The sequence below is a fragment of the Bombina bombina genome, chromosome 5 (assembly GCF_027579735.1).
Source record: "Bombina bombina isolate aBomBom1 chromosome 5, aBomBom1.pri, whole genome shotgun sequence".
Classification (NCBI taxonomy): Eukaryota; Metazoa; Chordata; class Amphibia; order Anura; family Bombinatoridae; genus Bombina; species Bombina bombina.
This window is the reverse complement of record NC_069503.1, coordinates 570,837,596-570,861,057: the sequence shown is the minus strand read 5'-3', so window position 1 is coordinate 570,861,057 and position 23,462 is coordinate 570,837,596. Positions and strand designations below refer to the sequence as shown.

The following is a 23,462-nucleotide window of genomic DNA, read 5'->3' as shown; positions in this document are numbered from 1 at the left end:
AACCACATTTTTATTTCATGATTTAGATACGATTTTAAACAATGTTCCAATTTATTCCATGCTGCTTTGATTCTCTTGGTATTCTTTACTGAAAGAACAGCTATTAAATACTAGGTGCTAGCTGAACACATCTAGTGAGCTAATGACAAGAGGCATATATGAGCAGCCCCCAAGCAGCAGCTAGCTCCCAGAAATGCTGCTCATGAGCCTACCTAGGTATGCTTTTCAAAAAAGAACAAAATAATGATGCAAATTAAATAATTGATTTAATTGAGATAATTAGAAAGTTGTTTAAAAATTGCATGATCTGCCTATATCGTGAAAGTTTAATTTTAACGTTACTGTCCCTTTAAATCTTATGAACTTTATTTTTTTTTTCTCTTAGGGTATTGCATAATTTTATTTGCCAGGCAGCATTGTAACCTTATCTGCCATTATAAGGGGTAATGGTGTCTTTGTGACCTTAAAATGGTAGAATTAATGTTTGGTTTGATATTTACTCTTAACATTTATATAGACAAAACAAAAATACTACTGTGTAGTGAATGCTACATTAAATGAATCAAAATATTGAAATTAAAGGGACAGAAATATGTGTTAAACCCATAGTTGTATGCAAGCAAAAGGGCAATAATAATAATAATGTGCTTACTCTTCTTCAGGTGTAAGAGCATTTTAATTTGGTTTGAGAGCAGTAATACACTACTGTGACCTAGCTGAACACATCTGGTGGGCCAATGGTAAGAGGCATGAGTATGTAGCCACCAATCAGCAGCTAGCTCACAATAGTGCATTGCTGATCATGAGCCTTTCTAGGTATGCTTTTAAACAGAAAGTAAGATTTGTTGTTTTTTTTTTAAAGGAAAATGGAAAATTCTCTTAAAATTGCATTCTATTTCTTAAACTAGAGGGTTTATTTTAACTTGAATATCCTTTCAAAGAAACAGTAAACTGAACTCTCTAAAAATTCTATCAAGTATATTTACCTCAGAAAGATGTGTTACAGCTCTGTGTAAAAGGGCACTTAAAGATGCATGAAACCCATTTTTTTCTTTTATGATTCAGATAGGGTGTACAATGAAAAAAAAAAATCAAATTTATTTAGATTATTGAATTGAATTTGTTCTCACGGTATCGTTTGCTAAAAAGCATACTTAGGTAGGTAGATGTGTCTGGAGCACTTCATGGTAGCATTTTTGCATGAATGCTGTGTATTACATTGTTTAATTCATGCTTGCAACAAGTACATTTGATGACTGTAGTAAATTAGAAAGGTTTTTTTTGTACAAAAAAAAAATTGGGTTTCATGCCCCTTTAAGGCCTGATTACTCACTGTACTCACTTTACTGATTGATACATTATATTTCCCACAACCATTACTATTTTTCATTTTCTTCAGTAAAGAACATCCATTTTACAGAAATAAATAAAAAAAAATAAAAAAATAAACATATATTTCAAAATGGGTCTAACTAATATTTAAATAGCAATCACAATAAATAATAAAATGTTATAATAAATTCTTGTGAAACAGAAGGAATAGAGTTATCATTGATTGGACAAGAACTCCAGTCAAATCAGCCAGAGAATATTTTTGATCTGCCAACTCTTGTTGGTGGAGAGGATTCAGGAAACAACAGTTTAAACCACTGCTTTATGAACATTGGTGAACCTACAACTGATAGGAACATTCAAGTCTACCCCTAGAAGGTGGGAAACCATTTTTATCTTTACTTAGTTATAAATACCGTTTAGAATTTGACATTTTTTAAAGCAAAAAAATGTTGTTTTTTAATTTTACCGTATATAAATTTTCAAAGCATTTTACACACACAAACATATATATATATATATATATATATATATATATATATATATATATATATATATATATATATATGTGTGTGTTTGTGTGTGTAAAATGCTTTGAAAAAAAATTGAAAAAGAGTTAAAGGGACACTGAACCCAAATTTTTTCTTTCATGATTCAGATAGATCATGCAATTTTAAGCAACTTTCTAATTTACTTCTATTATCAATTTTAATTCGTTCTCTTGCTATCTTTATTTGAAAAAGAAGGCATCTCAGTTAAGGAGCCAGCAAATATTTGCTTCAGTACCATGGACAGCACTTGTTTATTGGTGCTGACCAATCAGCAAGGACAACCCAGGTTGTTCACCAAAAATGGGCCGGCATCTAAACTTACATTCTTGCTTTTCAAAAAAACATACCAAGAGAATGAAGAAAATTTGATAATAGGAGTAAATTAGAAAGTTGCTTAAAAATGCATGCTCTATCTGAATCACAAAAGAAAAAATTTGAGTACAGTGTCCCTTTAATATAAGGTAAAATTAAAAAACAACATTTTTTTTGCTTTAAAAAATGTCAAATTATATATATTAGCAATATACTATTGAATACTTTGACATATTTTAAAAGACTGGCAGTTCCAAAAATTCATACACAGATGACTAAGCACTTAACAGATTTTTACATCACTATCTAGGTCCCATGGTAAAACTGATGGCTATTTTTTTTTATCACCTTCGTTATTAAAAAATAAACCCTCTTTTCATTCTGGGTTTTCTGCAATGTAGTAGTGTTTGCAAGTTTAGATGTTTGCTCTGCAATGAGAAATGAACAAGCCAACCAGTATGTAATCTGCATGTAACAGAATAGGTAGTGAAGCGACTCCAGCTCTATCTAGAAATACAGCACTTCACAGCTGCCAGCAACACTGTCTCTGCCAGCCTCCAGCTACTGCCATAGGAAATAGAAGCTATAAAGACTGGCAGCTAATGATAACAGTCCTTGAGACACCTCCATATCCTGCAGGACGCAGGTGGAATAATTCTTTTTTTTTTTTTTTTTAAATATACCCCATCATCACAGCATGCTTTTGTATTTGTGTGTGTTATTTTCCTATTAGAGGGAGGGAGTGGAGCCCCTTATTGAATGAGCTCAGAGCTGCTGCTGCTGCTGTGGGAGAGAGGGCGTGCACTTTGTCTTTATTGTTCTCCTCTGACAGAAGCCTTGGAGCACACTCTGCAAACTTAGAGCAACCTCGCAGCTTTCCTCATGCTGATTCCTACTGTATAATTTACTCTGCTTCCCCTCTTACCTGGCATCATGTCACGGGAGCTTTCTACACAGCTCTTCCCCTGGTTTGTACTATTTCTGCTGCATGGGTAAACCTCAAAACACCAGACGAGTATATACAAAGAATAATAATAATAAAAAACAATACTGGCTTTGGGGACCTTGTTATTTAACAGCTGACAAAGTGGAACTATTGATTTTGTTTCTTCTTTCTTTTGAAATTTTGTTCTATATAGACATTAAAGGGAATAAACTGTGTGCAACTGCTTCTGCCCTAATGTGGCAAGACGCAATGAAGAGAAGACGCTATTTTCTTGACAGGACAGAGGATGTGGTCAGTAGACAGGAGCAGCAGAAGTCTAGGGACTGGCTCTATGAGTCCTATTATTGCATGAGCCAGCAGCATCCTCTCATCGTCTTTCTCCTACTTATTGTGATGGGAGCTTGCCTGGCACTGCTGGCTGTTTTCTTTGCTTCTGGACTGGTAAGGAGATTTCACTCCTAGCACATTTTACTTTGAGTTCCAGTTATCAAGCTTATATCTTTAACAACTCAGATACAAATGTGTATGACTTTAAAGGTCAAAACAGGGCAATCATTTGTTTTATACACACACTATATATATATATATATATATATATATATATATATATATATATATATATATATATATATATATAAATATATACAGTGTATATATATTGACTCACTCAAAAAAAAAAACTTCAACTACAAAGAACACAGCTACTAATGTTATTTTATTTTTACATTTAGCAATACAACAAATAAACTGTGCAAATTGACTGACTAATGAAGTTGATAGTTAATATTAATATGGATCTTTCAAGAGTTTAACTTTAATTTTACAGGTCAAATCTATATAAAAAAAAATGGTGTATTATATTTGTGCATGTGTATTAGTGAATACAACTTTCATATGTATTATTAGTGAATACACCTTTGAAAACGTGAATACAATATGTGTTTTAAAATAAAGCTAAGAAAATAGGATATTTGGATGATTTCAAATTTGCAGTCCAGTCTGTAAAATTGATGGGGGGGGGGGGGGGGTTATGAGCTTCGGTGTCCTGAGTCAGTGAGCTAAAAGAGGAAAGGATGGTTACATAGTTGTGTATATACTGTAAGAAACACCTCCATATCCAAAATATTTAGGTCTGAAAGACAAGATCCGAGTATTACACTCTAGCTGCAACACTGTAACATTGGTGGGCTGATAAAATACCATGTACATAATTTCTTAGATTGTTAGTTTAAAAACCAAACTGTATCAGTTACTTTCTAGCAATGCTCTAATGCATTTAAATCCCAGAAGAGATTAATACTGCAATGGGATTCACTGATCAACTGTCAGACCTTCCTCCTCTGCTACAGAATACAGAGCTTAATCCACTTGCTAGAATCTATAGAGGGCAGCAACATTCTGATTCATAAAAAGTAGGTTTTTTTTCTAGAAAACCTTAAAAGAACAGAATACATTTGTTTGAATATATATAGTCCAATGATTTTTTGTATTACTATATTAATTGCAAACATAGAATTTGACATTTAAAGGGACAGTGTACTGAAACATTTGTTTTCTTTAAAGTGTTTTAAATGACTTGTTACATAATCTGCAGAATATACAATATATGGAGAAAGTGTTCCTTTAGGTTTAGTTATCTATATGAAAGTTGTTTCTGGAATTAATTTGCAGGGAGTGCTGATCTTATTATCTTATCTCTCTATATACACACAATCCTCCATATCTTATCTCTCAAAACAATTAAAAAAAATAGCACTCCAGTACCTCTCTGTCCCATCACCCACTGGGAACAGGAATTCACCTTTTTTTTTACATAGCATTTCAATGACAATACTTATGCACAGAAATGTTCATTATAGGCGGGATACAGCATGCAAAAATAGCTATTTAAAATGGTAAAATAAACATAAATGAGCTATTTTTATAAAATGAATACACTCCAGTAGGTAAAATGGATAACAGAAAACACATTAAAGGAGAAAAATCAAAGTATACTGTCTCTTTAAACTTACTATCTTTAGTTATAGCAGTAAACCTTAACATTTTCAGGAATAAGAAGAGATGAAGAGCTTTACAAATTGTTGATATTAGAATTATGCCTTAAAGGGACATGAAACCCAAAATTTTTATTTCATAATTAAGATAGAGAATACAATTTTAAACAACTTTTTAATTTACATCTATTATCTAATCTGTTTCATTCTCTTGGTATAATTTGTTGAAAGGAGCAGCAATGCACTACTAGTTTCTAACTTAACACATGGGTGAGCCTATCGCATTCAATATATATATGCAGCCACCAATCAACAGCTAGAACCTAGTTTCTCTGCTGCTCATGAACTTGCCTAGATAAACCTTTCAGCAAATGATAACAGGAGAAGGAAGCAAATTAAATAATAGAAGTAAATTGGAAAGTTGTTTAAAATTGTATTCTCTATCTGAATCATGAAATACATTTTTTGGGTTTCATGTCCCTTTTAGTATGAAAGATTTATTGTTGCTCACATTAAATGAATTGTTTGCTTGAATTATCTTGTAATTCTATGCTCACTGTGCGATTCTATACATTGCTACTAATTTATGCCCTACATACATTGTAGGGATTGGTAGCTGAAAAGGTTTTAGTGATATGTAAAAGCAGATGGTTAATCTAAAACCATCAGAGACCTGAGTAGCTAAGCTTTATTTTATTGGTCAGAGGACTTTACATCAGGAATTTTTAGGTTTCTAGTCACTGGCATTAAATGGACATGAAACCCAAAATTTGTCTTTCATGATTCAGATAGAGAATACCACTTCAAACAACTTTCTAATTTACTTCTATTATCTAATTTGTTTAATTCTCTTGGTATCATTTGTTGAAGTAGCAGCAATCCACTAATGGTTTCTAACTGAACTCATGGGTGAGCCAATCACTATATATATATATATATATATATATATATATATATATATATATATATATATATATATATATATATATATATATATATATGCAGCTACCAATAAACAGCTAGAACCTAGGTTCTCTGCTGCTCCTGAGCTTTCCTAGATACAGCTTTCAGCAAAGGATAACAAGAGAAGGAAGCAAATTAAATAATAGAAGTAAATTGGAAAGTTGTTTAAAATTGTATGTTATATCTGAATCATGTAATAAAATTTTGGGTTTCATGTCCCTTTAAGTACATATCAGAAAAACACACACACATGCACACACACACTTACTGATTGGTTCTTTATTGATGTTCTGCTCAGATGTAGAAATGCATTGTGGCTCCTGAGTGAGATAGCTAAACACATGAGAGACAACATGCTCTAAGGTATCACATTATATTAGTGCCTTATTATGTGATATCTGGATCTTATGCAAACAATTAATTTAAAGGGAGAGTCTACCCCAACATTTGTATTGTTTAAAAAGATAGATAATCCCTTTACCCATGTCCCAGTTTTGCATAAACAACACAGTTATATTAATACACTTTTGACCTCAGTGATTACCTTGTATCTAAGCCTCAGCAGACAGCCCCCTGATCACATGAATATTTATTATCTATTGACTTTCATTTTAGCCAATCTGTGCTGTATCCTGCACAACTCCATGGGATTGAGCACATTGTTATCTATATGGCCCACATGGATTAGCAGTGTCTTGTTGGGAAAAGCTAATAAAAAACGTGATAAGAGGCCGTCTGTAGTGGCTTAGAAACAGGCAAAAATGTAGAGGTTTAAATGTTGTAAAATATATAGTAATATAATTATGTTGGTTGTGCAAAGCTAAGAAAAAGGTAGTAATGGCGTTATTTGTCTTTTTAAAACAATAACAAGTTTAATGAATAAATATTTTACTTGCATCTGTAAATTGACGTATTAAATATATGTAGCTATCTATCGTTATGTGTTATCCACTTATGTAAATAAACACATAAAAGATGATGGTGGTGATAATAATAATAATAATAATAATAATAATACATTAGAGAAGTATTGCCTGCTTTTCAGAGGTAGTTTGGCAAGGATTTTTACAGAATTTCTTAAAAGCAAAAGATACCTGGCCATGATACTGAATTAATTCAATAATAATATTTTCTGCAAAGAAAAGGTTCATTGAAAGGTTTTTCTATTTAGGTTAAAACTATCAGGAAATGTCCATAGTTTACTGGGACAATAGGGCTAAATCACGCAAATGAATTGGTAATGAGAGATAAAACTCCATTTATTCAATACTGAAATATCTATTTATACTTTCCGAAGTTCACTCTTTTTCATAGAACAAAGCAAAATGTAATCTTATTTTCAGTAAATGTAACATTTCTCTGTTGTATATAAAATCCTTCAGATTATTTGCTGAAATTCTAAGTTTTTTTTTTTTTACCCCATAATTAAAAAGCATCATAAAATAATATATAAGTTTGAGAAGTTTGACTTACTGAAAGGTTATGTAATGTTTTAGTTATTTCAAACAACACCTGGAGTTATTTGTTTATGTATTTATAATATTTTTTATTATATTATATTTTTGACTGTAAATAAATAAATTGTAAAAGAACAGTGTTTCTTAATTACATTCATTTTACACACCAAAAGTCCAGATCTTCAGGGTAACCTTGGGTGAAAGCAGATTTTTAAAAAGGTTACTGCTCAGCTGGTTATTTTGCTTGTGCTCTAGTTTAGATATCCTGAAAACCTGGCCTGTTAGTGTGCCCTAATAACTGGAATTTAGAAATACTGAAGAAGAACATTAAACAAACATTGGGAAAAAACATAAATTGTGCTCAAAGGTGATAATCTTAAAGCAAAATAAAATAAGTATATGATTTAAATGATTATTGGGGAAACTTTTAACAATGATTAGCATCATAACATTATATAGAATATCCCACTTATAATATATGTGAACTCTATTATAAAATGACATATTAGTTAAATATGAATTACATTCAAGACTTTCTTCTTCATGTATTTTACTAATGTGCCAGTACGTTCAGAAGGAAAAAAAAATAATAATCTAATGAGAAATAATTTATTTGGCTTTACTGGCGAAGAAATTGAAAGCTCAGCTTTTCCTTGAAATGTGTGTCATAGTGCAGGCACATATGGGAATGGATCAATATTAAAGGAACTTTGTACTCACAAATGTTCTATCATCCATATGAAAAAAACAACACTTAGCATGATGACAGCTTCTAGTGCCTAAATAAAGTAAACACTGTTTCAATTTAAACTGATATAGCAGTATTAATTTTGCACTTGTAACTAATACTCATTGATTATAGGTACTTACTTAAAGGGATACTCAAGTGAAAATAAACCTTTATGATTCAGATAGAGCAAGCCGTTTTAAAACATTTTCCAATTTACTTCCATTATCAAATTTTGCACAGTCTTTTTATATTAACTCTTTCTAGGGAACAAGGTCCTACTGAGCATGTGCACAAGCTCACAGGGTATACGTATACTAGTCTGTGATTGGCTGATGTCCGTCACATGATACAGGGGTGCTGAAAATGGGAGAAAAAATACATTTGTCAGAAAATTTGATTGCTTATTTGAAATTCAGAGTAAGAGGCCGATTTATTATGCTGCGAATGCAGCAGTTTCCGCGCGAGCCTTCAGGCTTGCCGGAAACAAAAGTTAAGAAGCAGCGGTCTTAAGACCGCTGCTCCTTAACTCATCCGCCACCTCTGAGGTGGCGGATAGCAATCATCCCGATCTGATACTATGGGGCTGATTGACACCCCCTGCTAGCGAAGACCGCTGCTCCTTAACTCATCCGCCACCTCTGAGGTGGCAGATAGCAATCATCCCGATCGGATACGATCGGGATGATTGACACCCCCTGCTCCTTAACTCATCCGCCACCTCCGATCGGGATGATTGACACCCCCTGCTAGCAAATGTGCAGGCAGCGGCATTGCACAATGAGAAATGCTTGTGCAATGTTAAATGCCGACAACATATGCTGTCGGCATTTATCGATGTCGGGCGGTCATGATCCACTACAGCGATCATGTCTGCCCGACACTTGATAAATCGCCCCCTAAGTGTTAAATCATTGTATTTTTTATTATGTACTTGTTAATTATGCAATTCTACTGCATTGAGTGGTCCTTTATTGACCATTAGTCAATGAGTATTAGTAGAAAGTAATAATGATAATGTGTTAGTTTCACCATAGTTTTTTTTTATCAAATTAACTTAATTCTGTTGGTGTCATTAGCTGCCTAGTGAGTACACATATTGGCTCACCAGATGTGCTCAGCTAGCTCCCAGTAGTCCATTGTTGCTCTGGAGCAAACTTTGCAGGTGTGAAACACATGGGAGTTGGCCACAATCTAATAGCTAATTTGTTTTTAGCGGCTTTTTGGCACTTTTTATTTTAACATTATCACACTCATTAGATTTAGGGTGTTTTTTTTATTTAGACCCAAAACGTGTTTTTTTTTTTACTATCTTAAAAGACAAATATTTTTACATGGAGCGAAAAAAATAATTTGGCATTAAAAATCTATTTTCTCATTACTTTTCAACATGTTTTTGGATAATTTTACACTTATCGAATACAACACCTAAAGGCACTTGATAAAGTCCAAAAACTGCCTTTTTGATGTAATTGTACATTTTCCAAGATGATTTTAACCCCTTAACAACCATAACATACCATGTATGTCGCTGGCCGTTAAAGGTTTCCTTGTTTATAATAACGCGGGTCCCGCCGATACCCTTTCTCCTCCCTTCTGGTCACTGCGTTATTAGTGACGCAAACACCATAGAAATTATTGTGGTTAAGCGGTTAATTAATTCTACTGCGTTGCACATGTGCAATAGACTCTGAAATGGTCACAGATCGCATTTTAGAAGTGTACTTGCATACATGGACTAGATTAATTAAAGCTCTGTTCATCGCTTTTGCATAGCCCATCTGCAGTGGGCATGACATACATTTACATATGTATATTTATTTAAAGGGATACTTTACACTAAATAGCTATTTACCTTTATATCAACATTTGAAATAGCTGATTTTGCCTGTGGCATCCCTACCTATACTAAAAGTTTCTATGTATAGGTAATTGACAAGCTGTGTAAACAAAGCCAGCAGAAGAAATTACACTTCCTATGTGGAAGGGGAGAGATAAAGTTCTAAAAATTTTATTTTCATGTTCTAAGTATTGTATAGAGATAGTGATAAGAAAGGGAAACATTTGAGTGATTAGATAAGGATGTCTAATCTCTCTGCAAGCGTAGCCTATTTTAATGGGTTGTGGTTTTAAAGCCCACATTCAGCTATTTAATTAAAAAAAAATGTAAAGGTGCAATTTTTAATACATTTTATACTTTATTTTATATTTTAGTATAACAAGTCACTGGGAACGTTAAGGGGAAAAAATTACATTGCACTGTCCCTTTAATTACATGACATCTCTTACAGCTACTGAGATCTGCAGGAAAAGCAAGAAAACAGAAATCACAACCACATCATCTAGAAATGGCATCTAGCAATAACATTCTGAAAACATTATTTTTTTTAAATTATACTCTTATTTTCATATTCCCATTTTCTTTTTTTCATTTTTAAATAATTCATTTTTTTGTTGTTTCTTTTTGACTATAGGTTGATTATCCATATTTAAATGATTTTAATACATACATTTCTGTATATTGGTTAATCCATTAAATATAACTGTTTAGGTCCCTTTTAAAGGGACAGTGTAGTTAAAATTAAACTTTCATGATTCAGATAGAGCATGCAATTTTAAACATATTTGCAATTTACTTTTATCATCAAAATTGCTTTGTTCTATTGGTATTCTTTGTTGAAAGCTAAACCTAGGTAGGCTCAAACTGATTTCTAAACTGATAACAATCGCCTCTTATCCCAGTGCATTTTGACAGTTTATCACAGCTAGACAGTGCTAGTTCATGTGTGACATTAAGATAATATTGTGCTATCTATTATTTAAGAGTCAGCACTGATTGGCTAAAATGCAAGTCTGTCAAAAGAACTGAGATAAGAGGCAGTCTGCAGATACAAGGTAATCACATAGGTAAAAAGTGTATTAATATAACCGTGTTGGTTATGCAAAACTGGGGAATGGGTAATAAAGGGATTATTTATCTTTTTAAACAATAAAAATTCTGGAGTTGACTGTCCCTTTAATATTATTATTTATTCTATTTGTCAGTTGCTTTTCTAATTCTATTCAATTTTCTTGTAAAATATTTAAATGAGGGAATGTAGCTGGTTAATCATCCCTCTTATCGGCAAGTTAGTCAGAAAATGCGTAATGTGTAGTGCCTGAACCTGATTGTAAATTGTTTAGAGGTTTGGCAATATCACCCATGATGCCACTTCAGATATAGAAAAAGAACTTTGCATAAACCAGGGAGGACACCAACTAAGCAGTGACAGAATATCCAAGCTGGCTCGAATAGTAGGTTTTTAATTTCCTACATCCGTTAAGAGGACACAAGATCTCTGCTGAAAAATGTATTAGCTATTTTTGGCTTTGGCATCTTTGACTGACACTTTGGTACACTTTCTGTACTCTGGATTTGTTAATTAATTTGTTAAGATATTTTGTTTTTACATTATTTGTATATTTTACTCTGGATTATTTTATTATTAAACATTATATAAGAGGAGTGTGCTGTCTACTTTTTTTTTGTTTGTTTTTTAAAATTGTGTATTTTTTTTGCTTTGTAGCTTTGTTAAAAGTAGAACCCTCGTCACTTTGTATTGGTGGTACTGTGTTTTATAATCAATTTATGGCACTGGTTTTCAAATCTGTCCTCAGGCCACATATTGAGGATATCTGAACTAGAGCAAAGGTGAAATAATCAGCAAATTAGTAAACATTTTTATGTTAGCTGCTCTCGTCCTAGGTTATCCTGAAAACCTGGCCTGTTGGGGAGGCCTGAGGCCAGGTTTGAAAACTACTGATCTATGGCCATATTACTAATATATATACTTAGTATTCCGAGATCATTTGGAATAATTCAGTTATATTAAGCATGTGCAAGACACTCTGAAAGGACCACAGACAATATTTAATACATGGTCTAGATTCACTAAAGCTCTATTCATTACTATTGTATAGTTTATCTGCAGTGAGCAGGGCACCAACTATTTATATATATATATATATATATATATATATATATATATATATATATATATATATCTACCTACAGCATATGTATATGTAAAATGTTAAACACAAAGCTGAAAATCAAAGTCTCAGGGGGTACTGATAGGGTTTTATTGTTCTTACTATACTACCTTTATTTTTTTAATCCCTCTTTTGCATTGTTTGACATAAAGCAGTCAATATGTATTAAAAGGCACAGTAATGAATGGGAGTGGGGTAAATATCCCAGGGCTTTTCCAGGGCTGCCCTATAATCACAACTGCGCCTACATTATCTTACTTTTTAGCCACTATGGGTAGTTTCTTCCCTTATTGTCTTCAAATCCTCTAGTATTTCTTTGGAAAAAAATATTTATAAATTAATTTTATTATATCTTATAACTAATATATAACCATAAACAGTCATTATATTTCTATTGGAGTGTTATAAAAATGTAAAGTGTAATATGATTCTCCATGAATAATTATTGCTTTAAAATTACTATTATTATTATTGTTTATTTGTAGAGTGCCAACAGATTCTGCAGCGCTAAATTAAACCAAATGAAAACTGCACCCCAAATTAGTGCATAGAGTGAGTGTGTTATTTCTAAAATTATTCAAATATTACATTTACTGTAATGTCTTAAACACTATGGGCTTAATTTATGAAGCCCTTCGCCTCCCTTTGACTACAGGTTCTCACAAGAGAACCTGCAGTCAGGATTTATCAAGCAGCGCTTTTTAGACCGCTGCATCCTATCCTTTTCTTAACCTTTTAGGTGGATAATTTCAATCTTCCCAGTCTCGTCCGATCAGGGAGATTGGCAGCTTCTGCCCATGTATGATAGGCTGTGCGCGGCAGGGCTGCACGTGAGCACAAAATAGCGCTGATGTGCAATGTCAAATTCAGGCAGCCAATTTCTCCACGCCAGAAGAGAGCTAGGGCGGACAGGGGCAAATATGTACACCCCTGTTCGCTAGGCTGACCATATTGCCGCTTTAAAAAGGGACACATATGAAAAATACATATGTCAGGGCTGTTTAAAAAAATGGTTTTGTATAAGAACCCTCACATATATATTTTTCATATGTGTTCCTTCTTAAAGCGGCAATATGGTCAGCCTACTGTTCGCCCTTGATTGATAAATCGAGCCCTATATGGCAGCGGCATTTGGCGCAACGGATTTTGCAGTCGATGACATGTTTTGTACATCATACTGTTAATTTGTGTAGTCAATAAATGACAACTATAAATAACAAAAAATATATAGATTCTGAGAAGTAAAAAGTGGAAGCTGAAGTGAAAACAGGGACCGCTTAACATAGTTTCCGACCTCCCAGATCCTGTACACAGAACGTAAGTGCCTCAACTTGTGGAAGGCAATGTTTGATGTAATACTGGGGCAATCAGAAAACACCTGCAAATACACACATGGGTCTCCTTTACTCTAAGCATTCAAGTATTCAAGTCCCAGATTGGATCCAGGAAATAAATGGAGGTATGCCAAGTGGCTAACTGGAATTTGTATCCTCCTAAATATCACAGGCATAATTGCATCAGCAACATGTATGTCAAATGGTTGCTATATAACAGTCTCAATATTGCTATCTGAGTAAAAGAAAGAGCCTATGGGGTAGATTTATTAAGTGGCGGGCGGACATCCTTAAATGCAGGCAGCATGTCGGCATTTAACATTGCACATGCATTTTTGGTAAAAATGCTTGTGCAATGCCACACCCTGCACAATTGCGGCCAATCGGCTGCTAGCAGGGGGTTTCAATCACCCAGATCGTATTTGATTGGGATGAAAGGTGGAGGATGAATTTAAGGAACAACGGTCTTAACTTTTGTTTTGGCTCGCATGGAAACAGCTGCATTTGCAGCATAATAAATCTACCCCTATGAATCTAGCAAAACATTTTTTTTGCTGTCTTTTTTCCTTTTATTGGTAAATCATTAAATATAACTTCACACAACAAAAATAAAAGTTTTGTACCATCCAATTGTATTTGTCCAACTAATAGAACTGTCTTCCGCTACATTTCAAAAAACAAATACAGTAAAGGAATTTGTAATTGTCTGAGATTTGTATGCATAAGGAAATTATGACAATTAACCAAGCCTGCACTTTCACAGCAGATAATATGATTATTTGGGCATTCTGTTTTCTATTTTATTTTGCGGACAGAATTGGTTTCTGTGTTTCAAAAACGTTTTGTTATTGTGTGTACTTGAATATGTAAACTAAAGCCATAAATAGTATTTAACTAGCTTGTATCAGGCACATCCATTTAATTAATTCCCAGGGTATATGTATCATTGTTTAATTTACAAATGATATTGGTATAACCTTATTTTTATTAACTTATGCAAATATTATTTTTATGAATATTTTCAGTATACATTATATGCCACTTTAAGGTGTCTGCTGTTTTAGAACAAGTAATAAAACATTATTAAGCATCATAGGGCAAGATTACCAGTGGCACAGTAACAAAATTTGCCGGTCGTAAGCTAAAGGAACTTAGAGTACAATTTTAATGCGGCCGGATTAGCGTGTGTATTACAAGTTAAATGTTAGGGCAACTGCAAAACCTGATGTGAATTATAGTTATGGAATGGTGCAGTCAGACTTAGACTAATAATAGGCCTGGGCATTTAAAGGCAGAGGAACTAATTTTACAAACTGTACATATTCAACCACTATAGACTCTGCAGGCCCTCTGACAGCTTCATATCCTTATCAAATTTATTAAAGCAGATCCCATTTTATTCACAGGCAACATCAGGCTTCCAAGCCCTGCAGTTCTACTGTGAAGTACACGTCCATTTCAGGACTTAAAGAGACAGTCTACACTAAAACTGTTATTATTATAAAAAAATAGATAATGCCTTTACAACCCATGCTTTGCACAATCGACATTGATTTATAACTATACTTTATAACATTGAAACCTCTAAATTTCTGCCTGTTTCTAAGCCACTATAGACAGCCTCTTATCACGTGCTTTTTTATTTGCTTTTCACAACAGGAGACTCCTAGTTCATGTGTGCCATATAGATAACATTGTTTACACTCCCAATGAGTTATTTAAGAGTTAGCACAACACAGTACTAAATCCAAGTCAATAGATAATAAATATAAAGTCGTGATCAGGGGCTGTCAGAAGATGCTTAGATACAAGGTAATCACAGAGGTAAAAAGTATATTAATATAACTGTGTTGGTTGTGCAAAACTGGGGAATGGGTAATAAAGGGATTATCTATCTTTTAAAACAATAAAAATTATATTGTAGACTGTCCCTTTAAATCAGACTCATGTGCCTGCAACCACCCTAACTTAAAGGATCATTATAAAGAAATTAAATAGTGCTACTTCAGTAAAAACAAATATGTTAAATCAAAGTAAACACAAAAAACAGCAAACAACTTGCTTGTTTTAAGAGGGGAGGATTATTAAAACCTAAGTTTTACACTGTCAGTTCTGGGCATGAGCAAATTGGACTCCCTGTTATCTAGTCTATACTCTAGCTTAGAAGTTTTATGACATCAGGCTAAGATAAGCCTTCCTGCAGAGGTCTCCTACTCATTGTAGGGCTTTGACAGGAAGTAATAGACACTGCACAAATATAGTGTAAAAAAAGAAATAAAAAGGAAAAATATATTTAAATAGATGCATAATACATATTGCAATGCTTTCTACTAAGCAAAAAGATCTGCTTAGTGCGTTTTTATTACAACAATTAAACAGACTGTTTAACATCCCTTTAAGTACAACAGAGTTGCATACTCAGCAAATGCATAATAAAAAGACTATGCAGTATCACTTACTCTAAATTTTAAATGAGCAGTAGTTTGTGACAAATTTCAAAATGTCCTTTAATTTACCAGCCCCCTGTATCTTGTGACAGTAATCAGCCTATCACAGACAGATATGTATACACTGTGAACTACTGCACATGCTCAGTAGGAGCTGGCCTCATAAGGCGTGCATATAAAAAGACTGCACAATTTGATAATGGAAGTAAAATAGAAAGTTGCTTAAAACTGCATGCTCTTTCTGAATCATGAAAGTTTAAAGTGAAAGTCAATCCTAGCGTTTGTGAAACGATAGGATTGACCATTGGAATAAATAAAGGGGACTTTCATTCATGAAGTATAAAATACTTCATGCAGAAAGCTCCTTTATTTGTTTCAAGCACTCACCGCACTGAGCTGCTCAGGCAGCCCACGGCAGAATGCTGTTTTGCTAAGAGGTGACGTTTTCAAATCCGGCTCCACAGGGAGCCAAACTGGATTTCCCGCATGGCTACAGGTCCTTAATTAAAGGAATATTCTATTCAAAATTAAACTTTCATGATTCAGATAATGACTTCAATTTTAAATAACTTTCTAATTTACTCCTATTAACAATTTTTCTTCATTCTCTTGAGATCTTTATTTGAATGTAAGATTAGGAGCCGGACAATTTTTGGTTCAGCACCTGGGTGGCGCTTGCTGTTTGGTGGCTACATTTAGACACCAATCGGAAAGCACTACCCAGGTTCTGAACCAAAAATGGGTTGACTCCTATGCTTATATTTCTGCTTTTTCAAATAAAGATACCAAAAGAACAAAGAAAATGTGATAATAGGAGTTAAATAGAAAGTTGCTTAAAATTGCCTGCTCTATTTGAATCAAGAAAGTTTTATTTTGACTAGACTATTTCTTTAATCCAAAAACAATCAAATACACATGGCAAAATTATAGTGCTCTCATAGATGGATTAAAAATAGACTAACATTGTAACTCAAAATACTAATCAACCAATTGAATTGGTTGATTCCTCCTATTATCTAGTTTTCTTCGTTCTCTTGGTTTCTGAGGTGTGGTGTCTTGATTTGCCATCCATAGCCGTATTCACCTGGAGTTCAGACAAGTGAATGCGTAAAACACTGAGGATTACATTTGCATCAGATAGCCACGCTGTGTGCTACGAAAGTAGCAAATTGTTGACGGACGGTCTGTTAAAGTTTACCAGGATAGAAGGCTACATTCGGACGCCTATCACCTATTATTTATGCTGCATGTGATACAATAAATGTTGTTGAATCGGAGCTGCGCTCACTTTTTATTTTGTCAGAACCAATCAGAAGTGCCAATTGCAACACATATTTGTTTATTAATCAGTTCAGATCAGAGCTGCATCATCTTATAATAGTCTATTGAGAGGTGTTACCATGTCAAGAATGGTTACATTATTTTATTAGCACTAGTCATTATACTAATGCTATATCTGCCTTATGAAAATATTTCTATTATATCTTTATTGAAAAAACAATCACACTTTTTCTTTACAGTTAAAAGATCAAAAAAGTCTCCCTTTGTTTTGAGCAGCTGAAGTCTGGAAGAGTATGATCAATAGCCATAAATGCAAAACTGTATAAATTATTTTAACTTAGAGCAAAGTGTTTTGTTAAGGGGGTCTTCTATTGACAATATGTTATTTTACCCTTTCTTTCAATAGCTTGGCTTTAAATATTATAGGAAACAATCACACTACTTAGTGTGATTTACAAGTTATTTTATATTTTTCTTTATAATTCTTCAGAATTATAATTGAGGTAAAATTATCACTCTAATAAAGTCACAATGCTTGCATGGCCGACTACCATAATTGTTAACAATACAATTAAGTTAGAATTATATTCGTTAAATTTAGATTTATGTGTGTTTAGTTTCTTGTACACGTACAGAGACTATAGTAGGTCGTTCAGTAGCATAAAGATCTTGTAACCAGAGGAACATGCAAACACATCAGTGCAGTCCCTAAGGTTAATTAAAAAAAAAAAAGGCATTTTACCACTAAAGTACCATTTCCACATGTATAGAGACTAGGTTTTGCAAAATAATTAGCCCATATGAGGGAACTCGAATGATGGGTGACTGATCCTATTACGTAGAACAAGCAAGGAGAGGGTAGTGGAAGGTGTGTGGTTAGTGAATTTTTGGGGAGGGATTTTTGGTTGGTCACCATTCCAATATTGCAAGAAGTTCCTTCCCCCACCCCCACCCCAATTTACGTGAAGTTCTCACAGCCTAAGTGGGCAGGGTTCTTGTTTTTTATAGAAAAATGAGGCTTGAGGTAGGATCTCCCAGTCACAGGAAGTAGTCCTGGTGTGCAGCTTGTGGAAGGCCTGCTTGAATATAATACTGGGGCAAGCACTGATGGGTAGTAAATGTTAATTTTGATAAGTTATTAAAGTTGAATTTAAAACTATATTGTGTGTATTTGTTAATACAAATGGCTGCAGACTTTTTTGCCTCATGTGTTTGCGTTTTCTATTAAACGGCCAGGTTCCTAGTTTGGGGGCATAAAACATTTGTCTGGCTGGTAGCTTTCTGACCTGGCTCACAGCTCCTGAGAAAATTTGTGAAACCCTGGAACAATAGTAAGAAAGGTCTATCACTGAAACAGACAGATACAATTGCCACTTTTACTTTGTTTGTTTGAGTCAATTATAATGGAATATTACTTCATTAGGCTTCATATTCCTTTACATCCTTTCTGGGAAAAAATTAAAAGCAGATGTGAGAATTTAGCAGATCCTGTCTATATAAGTAATTACATTCAATACATACAGGTTACTCATCAGAACTGTCTTTTTAGCAGTTTCATATACTTTTTTTTTCAAACGCATAAATAAATATTTTGTATTATTCAGAATATAATTCTACAATATATACATATTTTACAAATGTCTTGGCATGAGTTCTAACCATAATCAACTTGCAAAAACACGTGACAAGTGCATATACAAACAAACTTACATATATATTGCTCTTTTTATGATAATTAGATTTGCCATTATTATATTAGATTACAGCTGAATGGCTCTATCTTACTGGACATTGTCATCAAGCCTCTCTGTTATATACCAAGCACATGAGTCACCAAGTTAACAGATTGATAGGCATCTTGACCTCTGGTAATCTATTAGATATATTGGGCTAGATTACAAGTGAAGTGCTAATTTATCGTGCACCCGTAAACGGGCAAATTCGCCTGTTTAGTGGTGCACGATAAATAACCAGCAATTACAATTGGCTGGTAAATGCTACCACTAGCTCGCAATAGTAATATGCGCTCCGAAAATAAAGTGGAGATAAGATCACTGGTTAATTTTAAAAATGTTCCCCAATTGCCCCCAAAATAAAGTGTATCGTTGTTTTTTAAAATAAAAAAATCTTAGCATCTTTTTTTTTTTTTAAATAATAATTGCACAAAGCAGTTTTAAGGACTTAAAGTGAGTAGGTGTTGGGTGTAAGAAAAAAAAAAACGGCACTGAAAAGTGCCTTTACATCGGGGTCTATGGGGACTGTGTTAAAACTGCAAATATATATGTATATGCTTATATACATATATATGTATGTGTTAATATGTGTATATACACATGTAAACACATACATATACAGTCATGGCCAAAAATATTGACACCCCTGCATTTCTGTCACTTAAAGGGACAGTCTACCATAGAATTGTTATTGTTTTAAAAGATAGATAATCCCTTTATTACCCATTCCCCTGCATATACCTTTTACCTCTGTGATAACCTTGTATATAGGAACCTTCTTCCAGCCCCCTGATCACATGACTGTGACTGTTTATTATCTATTGTCTTAAATTTAGCATTGTGTTGTGCTAAATCTTAAATAACCCCCTGTGCCTGAGCACAGTGTTATCTATATGGCCCATGTGTACTTTCTGTCTCTTTGTGTTGAAAAGAGATTTAAAAAGCATGTGATAAGAGGCAGCCCTCAAAGGCTTAGAAATTAGCATATGAGCCTACCTATGTTTAGTTTAAACTAAGAATACTAAGAGAAAAAAGCAAATTTGATGATAAAAGTAAACTGGAAAGTTGATTAAAATTAAAAGTCCTATCTGAATAATGAAAGTTTAATTTATACTAGACTGTCCCTTTAATGCACCACTTCGCCCAGAAAATTGTTGCAATTACAAATGTTTAGGCTTTCTCATGTTTATTTCTTTTGTTTGTATTGGTATGACACAAAAAAAAAATGGAGAAAAAAGAGCCAAATCTGACACATTCCACGCAAAACTCCAAAAATGGACTGGACAAAATTATTGGCACCCTCAATTTAATATTTGGTAGCACACCCCTTGGAAAAAAATAACTTAAATCAATTGCTTCCTTTAACCATCAATGAGTTTCTTACAGCTCTCTACTGGAATTTTGGAACACTCTTCTTTCACCAACTGCTCCAGGTCTCTCAGATTGGAAGAGCTCCTTTTCTCAACTGCTCTTCTGAGATCTCTCCATGCTCTATGGAATTGAGATCTGTACTCATTGCTGGCCAGTTCAGTACTCTCAAGCGCTTTGTCTTAAACCATTTCTGTGCGCTTTTTGATGTGTGCTTTGGGTCATTGTCCTGCTGTAAGACCCAAGCACACAGTCAAGACATCCAGTGCCTGAAGCAGCAAAGCAACCCCAAAACATCAGTGAATCTCCACCATGTTTGACTGTAGGGACCATATTTTTTTCTTTAAAATCCACATTTCTTTTTGGGCTTTACCAAAAAGCTGTAATTTTGTTTTGTGTGTCCACATAATATTCTCCCAAAAGGATTTTGGCAAACTCCAATCTGGCTTTTTATATTTCTGTGTCAGCAGTGAGGTCATCCTGGGTCTCCTGTTCATTCAGATGGCTACGTATAGTGCGAGCTGATACATTTATATCCTGTGCCTGAAGGTCAGCTTGAATCTGTCTGAAAGTTAATCGATATTCTTTATCCACCATTCGAACAATCCTTTGTTGCAATCTTTGATCAATTGTTCCTTTTTGTCCATGGAGATTAGCTACAGTGCCATGGGCTGTAAACTTCTTGACAATGTTGCACACAGTGGACACATGAACATTAAGATCTCTGGAGATTGACGTGTTACCTTGAGATTGTCCATGCTTTTCCAAAATTTTTGTTCTCAAATCCTCAGACAATTCTTTGCTGCTCTTTCTCTTCTTCATGCTCAGTGTAACATCTGTCCCTTTAAGGAGGGGAAGGACCTCTGACTTCAGTTCTTTTTATTTCACCTTCCGGCTATATTCATTGCTTGATAATTTTACCTGCTTCCATGCAGCGTCGCACTGAACTCTCATTGTCGAGTTCTCCCTTCAAGCCTTAGGAATCTCCCAGCAAGCTTTTGCCTGAAAATTGCTCTATCTTGATCCTTCAAATTATTACCTGTATTCCTGTTTGTACCTGTTAGGTATCAGCTGTTTTCTCGCTAAAACAAATATCTTTCCAAGTATTCCTAAAAGTTACTTACGGTACTCTAGTCTGTAATCAGCTGTATGCCGATACATCACTTCCCGTTTTCGGCAAGACACCCGCAGCTGTTCTATCTACTCACCGCCTACATCTGATAGCATCCAGATTACTTCTGAGTCACAGTACGTACAAGATAGATACTAGGTAAGTCTGAGAAGCTTATCAGACCATTGCAACTTGAGTGACAATTCTGTTGCAGGCAACGTACGGTAAGTCCTGTCTCATACTTTGTTGCAAATCAGCTGTTGCATACAAAATCTCTATGTGGGTTACTGAATTACTCCCTGACTCTGATGCGTACATGAGCTCTTGCTTAATCTCCACTTGTTTGTTTATGAGAACCTTATTCAGGGTAGTTTCAGTTTCCCATATACACAAAATCAATTACTGGTTTTTTTTATTTTTATTTTTTATTTATTTATTGACCAACAAGGCAGAGAGCAACATTTATACATTATTGCTGGATCATTACACTTTGCAGGGTGAGTGAGCCCAGGCGTTACAATACAACATGAACTTGCTTAGCCCATATAAACACAATAATAACAGTGATCTTCTGCCTTAAAAATTTAGCTAACACATATAACTATGTTGTAGACAAGACTTTAAACCATAGATGGATATATTGACAGCATCTGTAACCTGGGACGAGCAATACCTAGACCTGAAGAAGACATTTTATTGAGACGTATCTTAGGCTAATTATGGGCCTCTTAATCAAGCTCTAAGCTATCCCTTGATACCTTTTCCTATCTAAATAATCTATATTGATTTAGATTAAGTTTACGGCAGACAATCAGTCGTGCACTTGTTGGAAGATTTTTATAATTTAAACAAGAAAAAAAACAAACACAAAAAAAAGCCACACAGACGAACAAATAGAAGAAAAAAAGAAAAGAGAGAGAGGGAGAAGAGGAGACGAAAGAGAGGGGGAGGAAAAAAACAAACAAATACAAATTCCCCACCGTCTACCCAAACGGATAGTAATTAGAAGCTTTATGCAAGAATCTCAGTACTGATTGCCCCCCTTAGGAGAGCATTTTGAATCCAACTAGAATATTTACGGGGTGAGATAAGTCTTATTTCTTCTGTTATGTGTGATCAGTCCACGGGTCATCATTACTTCTGGGATATAACTCCTCCCCAACAGGAAATGCAAGAGGATTCACCCAGCAGAGCTGCATATAGCTCCTCCCCTCTACGTCAGTCCCAGTCATTCTCTTGCACCCAACGACTAGATAGGATGTGTGAGAGGACTATGGTGATTATACTTAGTTTTTATGACTTCAATCAAAAGTTTGTTATTTTAAAATAGCACCGGAGCGTGTTATTACTTCTCTGGCAGAGTTTGAGGAAGAATCTGACAGAGATTTTTTACTATGATTTTAACCGGAGTCGTTAAGATCATATTGCTGTTCTCGACCATCTGAGGGAGGTAAAGGCTTCAGATCAGGGGACAGCGGGCAGATGAATCTGCATTGAGGTATGTGGCAGTTTTTATTTTCTGAATGGAATTGATGAGAAAAGCCTGCCATACCGTTAAAATGACATGTATGTATACACTTCAGTATTCTGGGGATGGTATTTCACCGGAACTACTGTGTTAAGGTCACTAATCCTTTTAATAACTATTCTCATGTTAAACGTTTTTGCTGGAATGTAGAATCGTTTACATTGCTGAGGTACTGTGTGAATAAATGTTTGGGCATTATTTTCCACTTGGCAGTTTTTTGCTTTAATTGTGACAGTTTCGTTTCTCTTCACTGCTGTGTGGGAGAGGGAGGGGCCGTTTTTGGCGCTCTTTGCTACGCATCAAAAAATTCCAGTCAGCTACTTTTATATGTCCTGCATGATCCGGT

General features: G+C 34.3%; 1 protein-coding gene across 1 annotated transcript in view; it reads left to right on the top strand.

Annotated features, from left to right (window-relative positions):
• The first annotated feature begins 3,375 nt into the window (after positions 1 to 3,375).
• Positions 3,376 to 23,462, top strand: part of ADCY2 (adenylate cyclase 2) — a 1,612,539-nt gene continuing 1,592,452 nt past the window's right edge. Inside the window, exon 1 of the mRNA XM_053715803.1 lies at positions 3,376 to 3,582. Coding sequence (XP_053571778.1) covers positions 3,376 to 3,582 — 207 coding nt within the window. The remainder of the gene's footprint in view (positions 3,583 to 23,462) is intronic.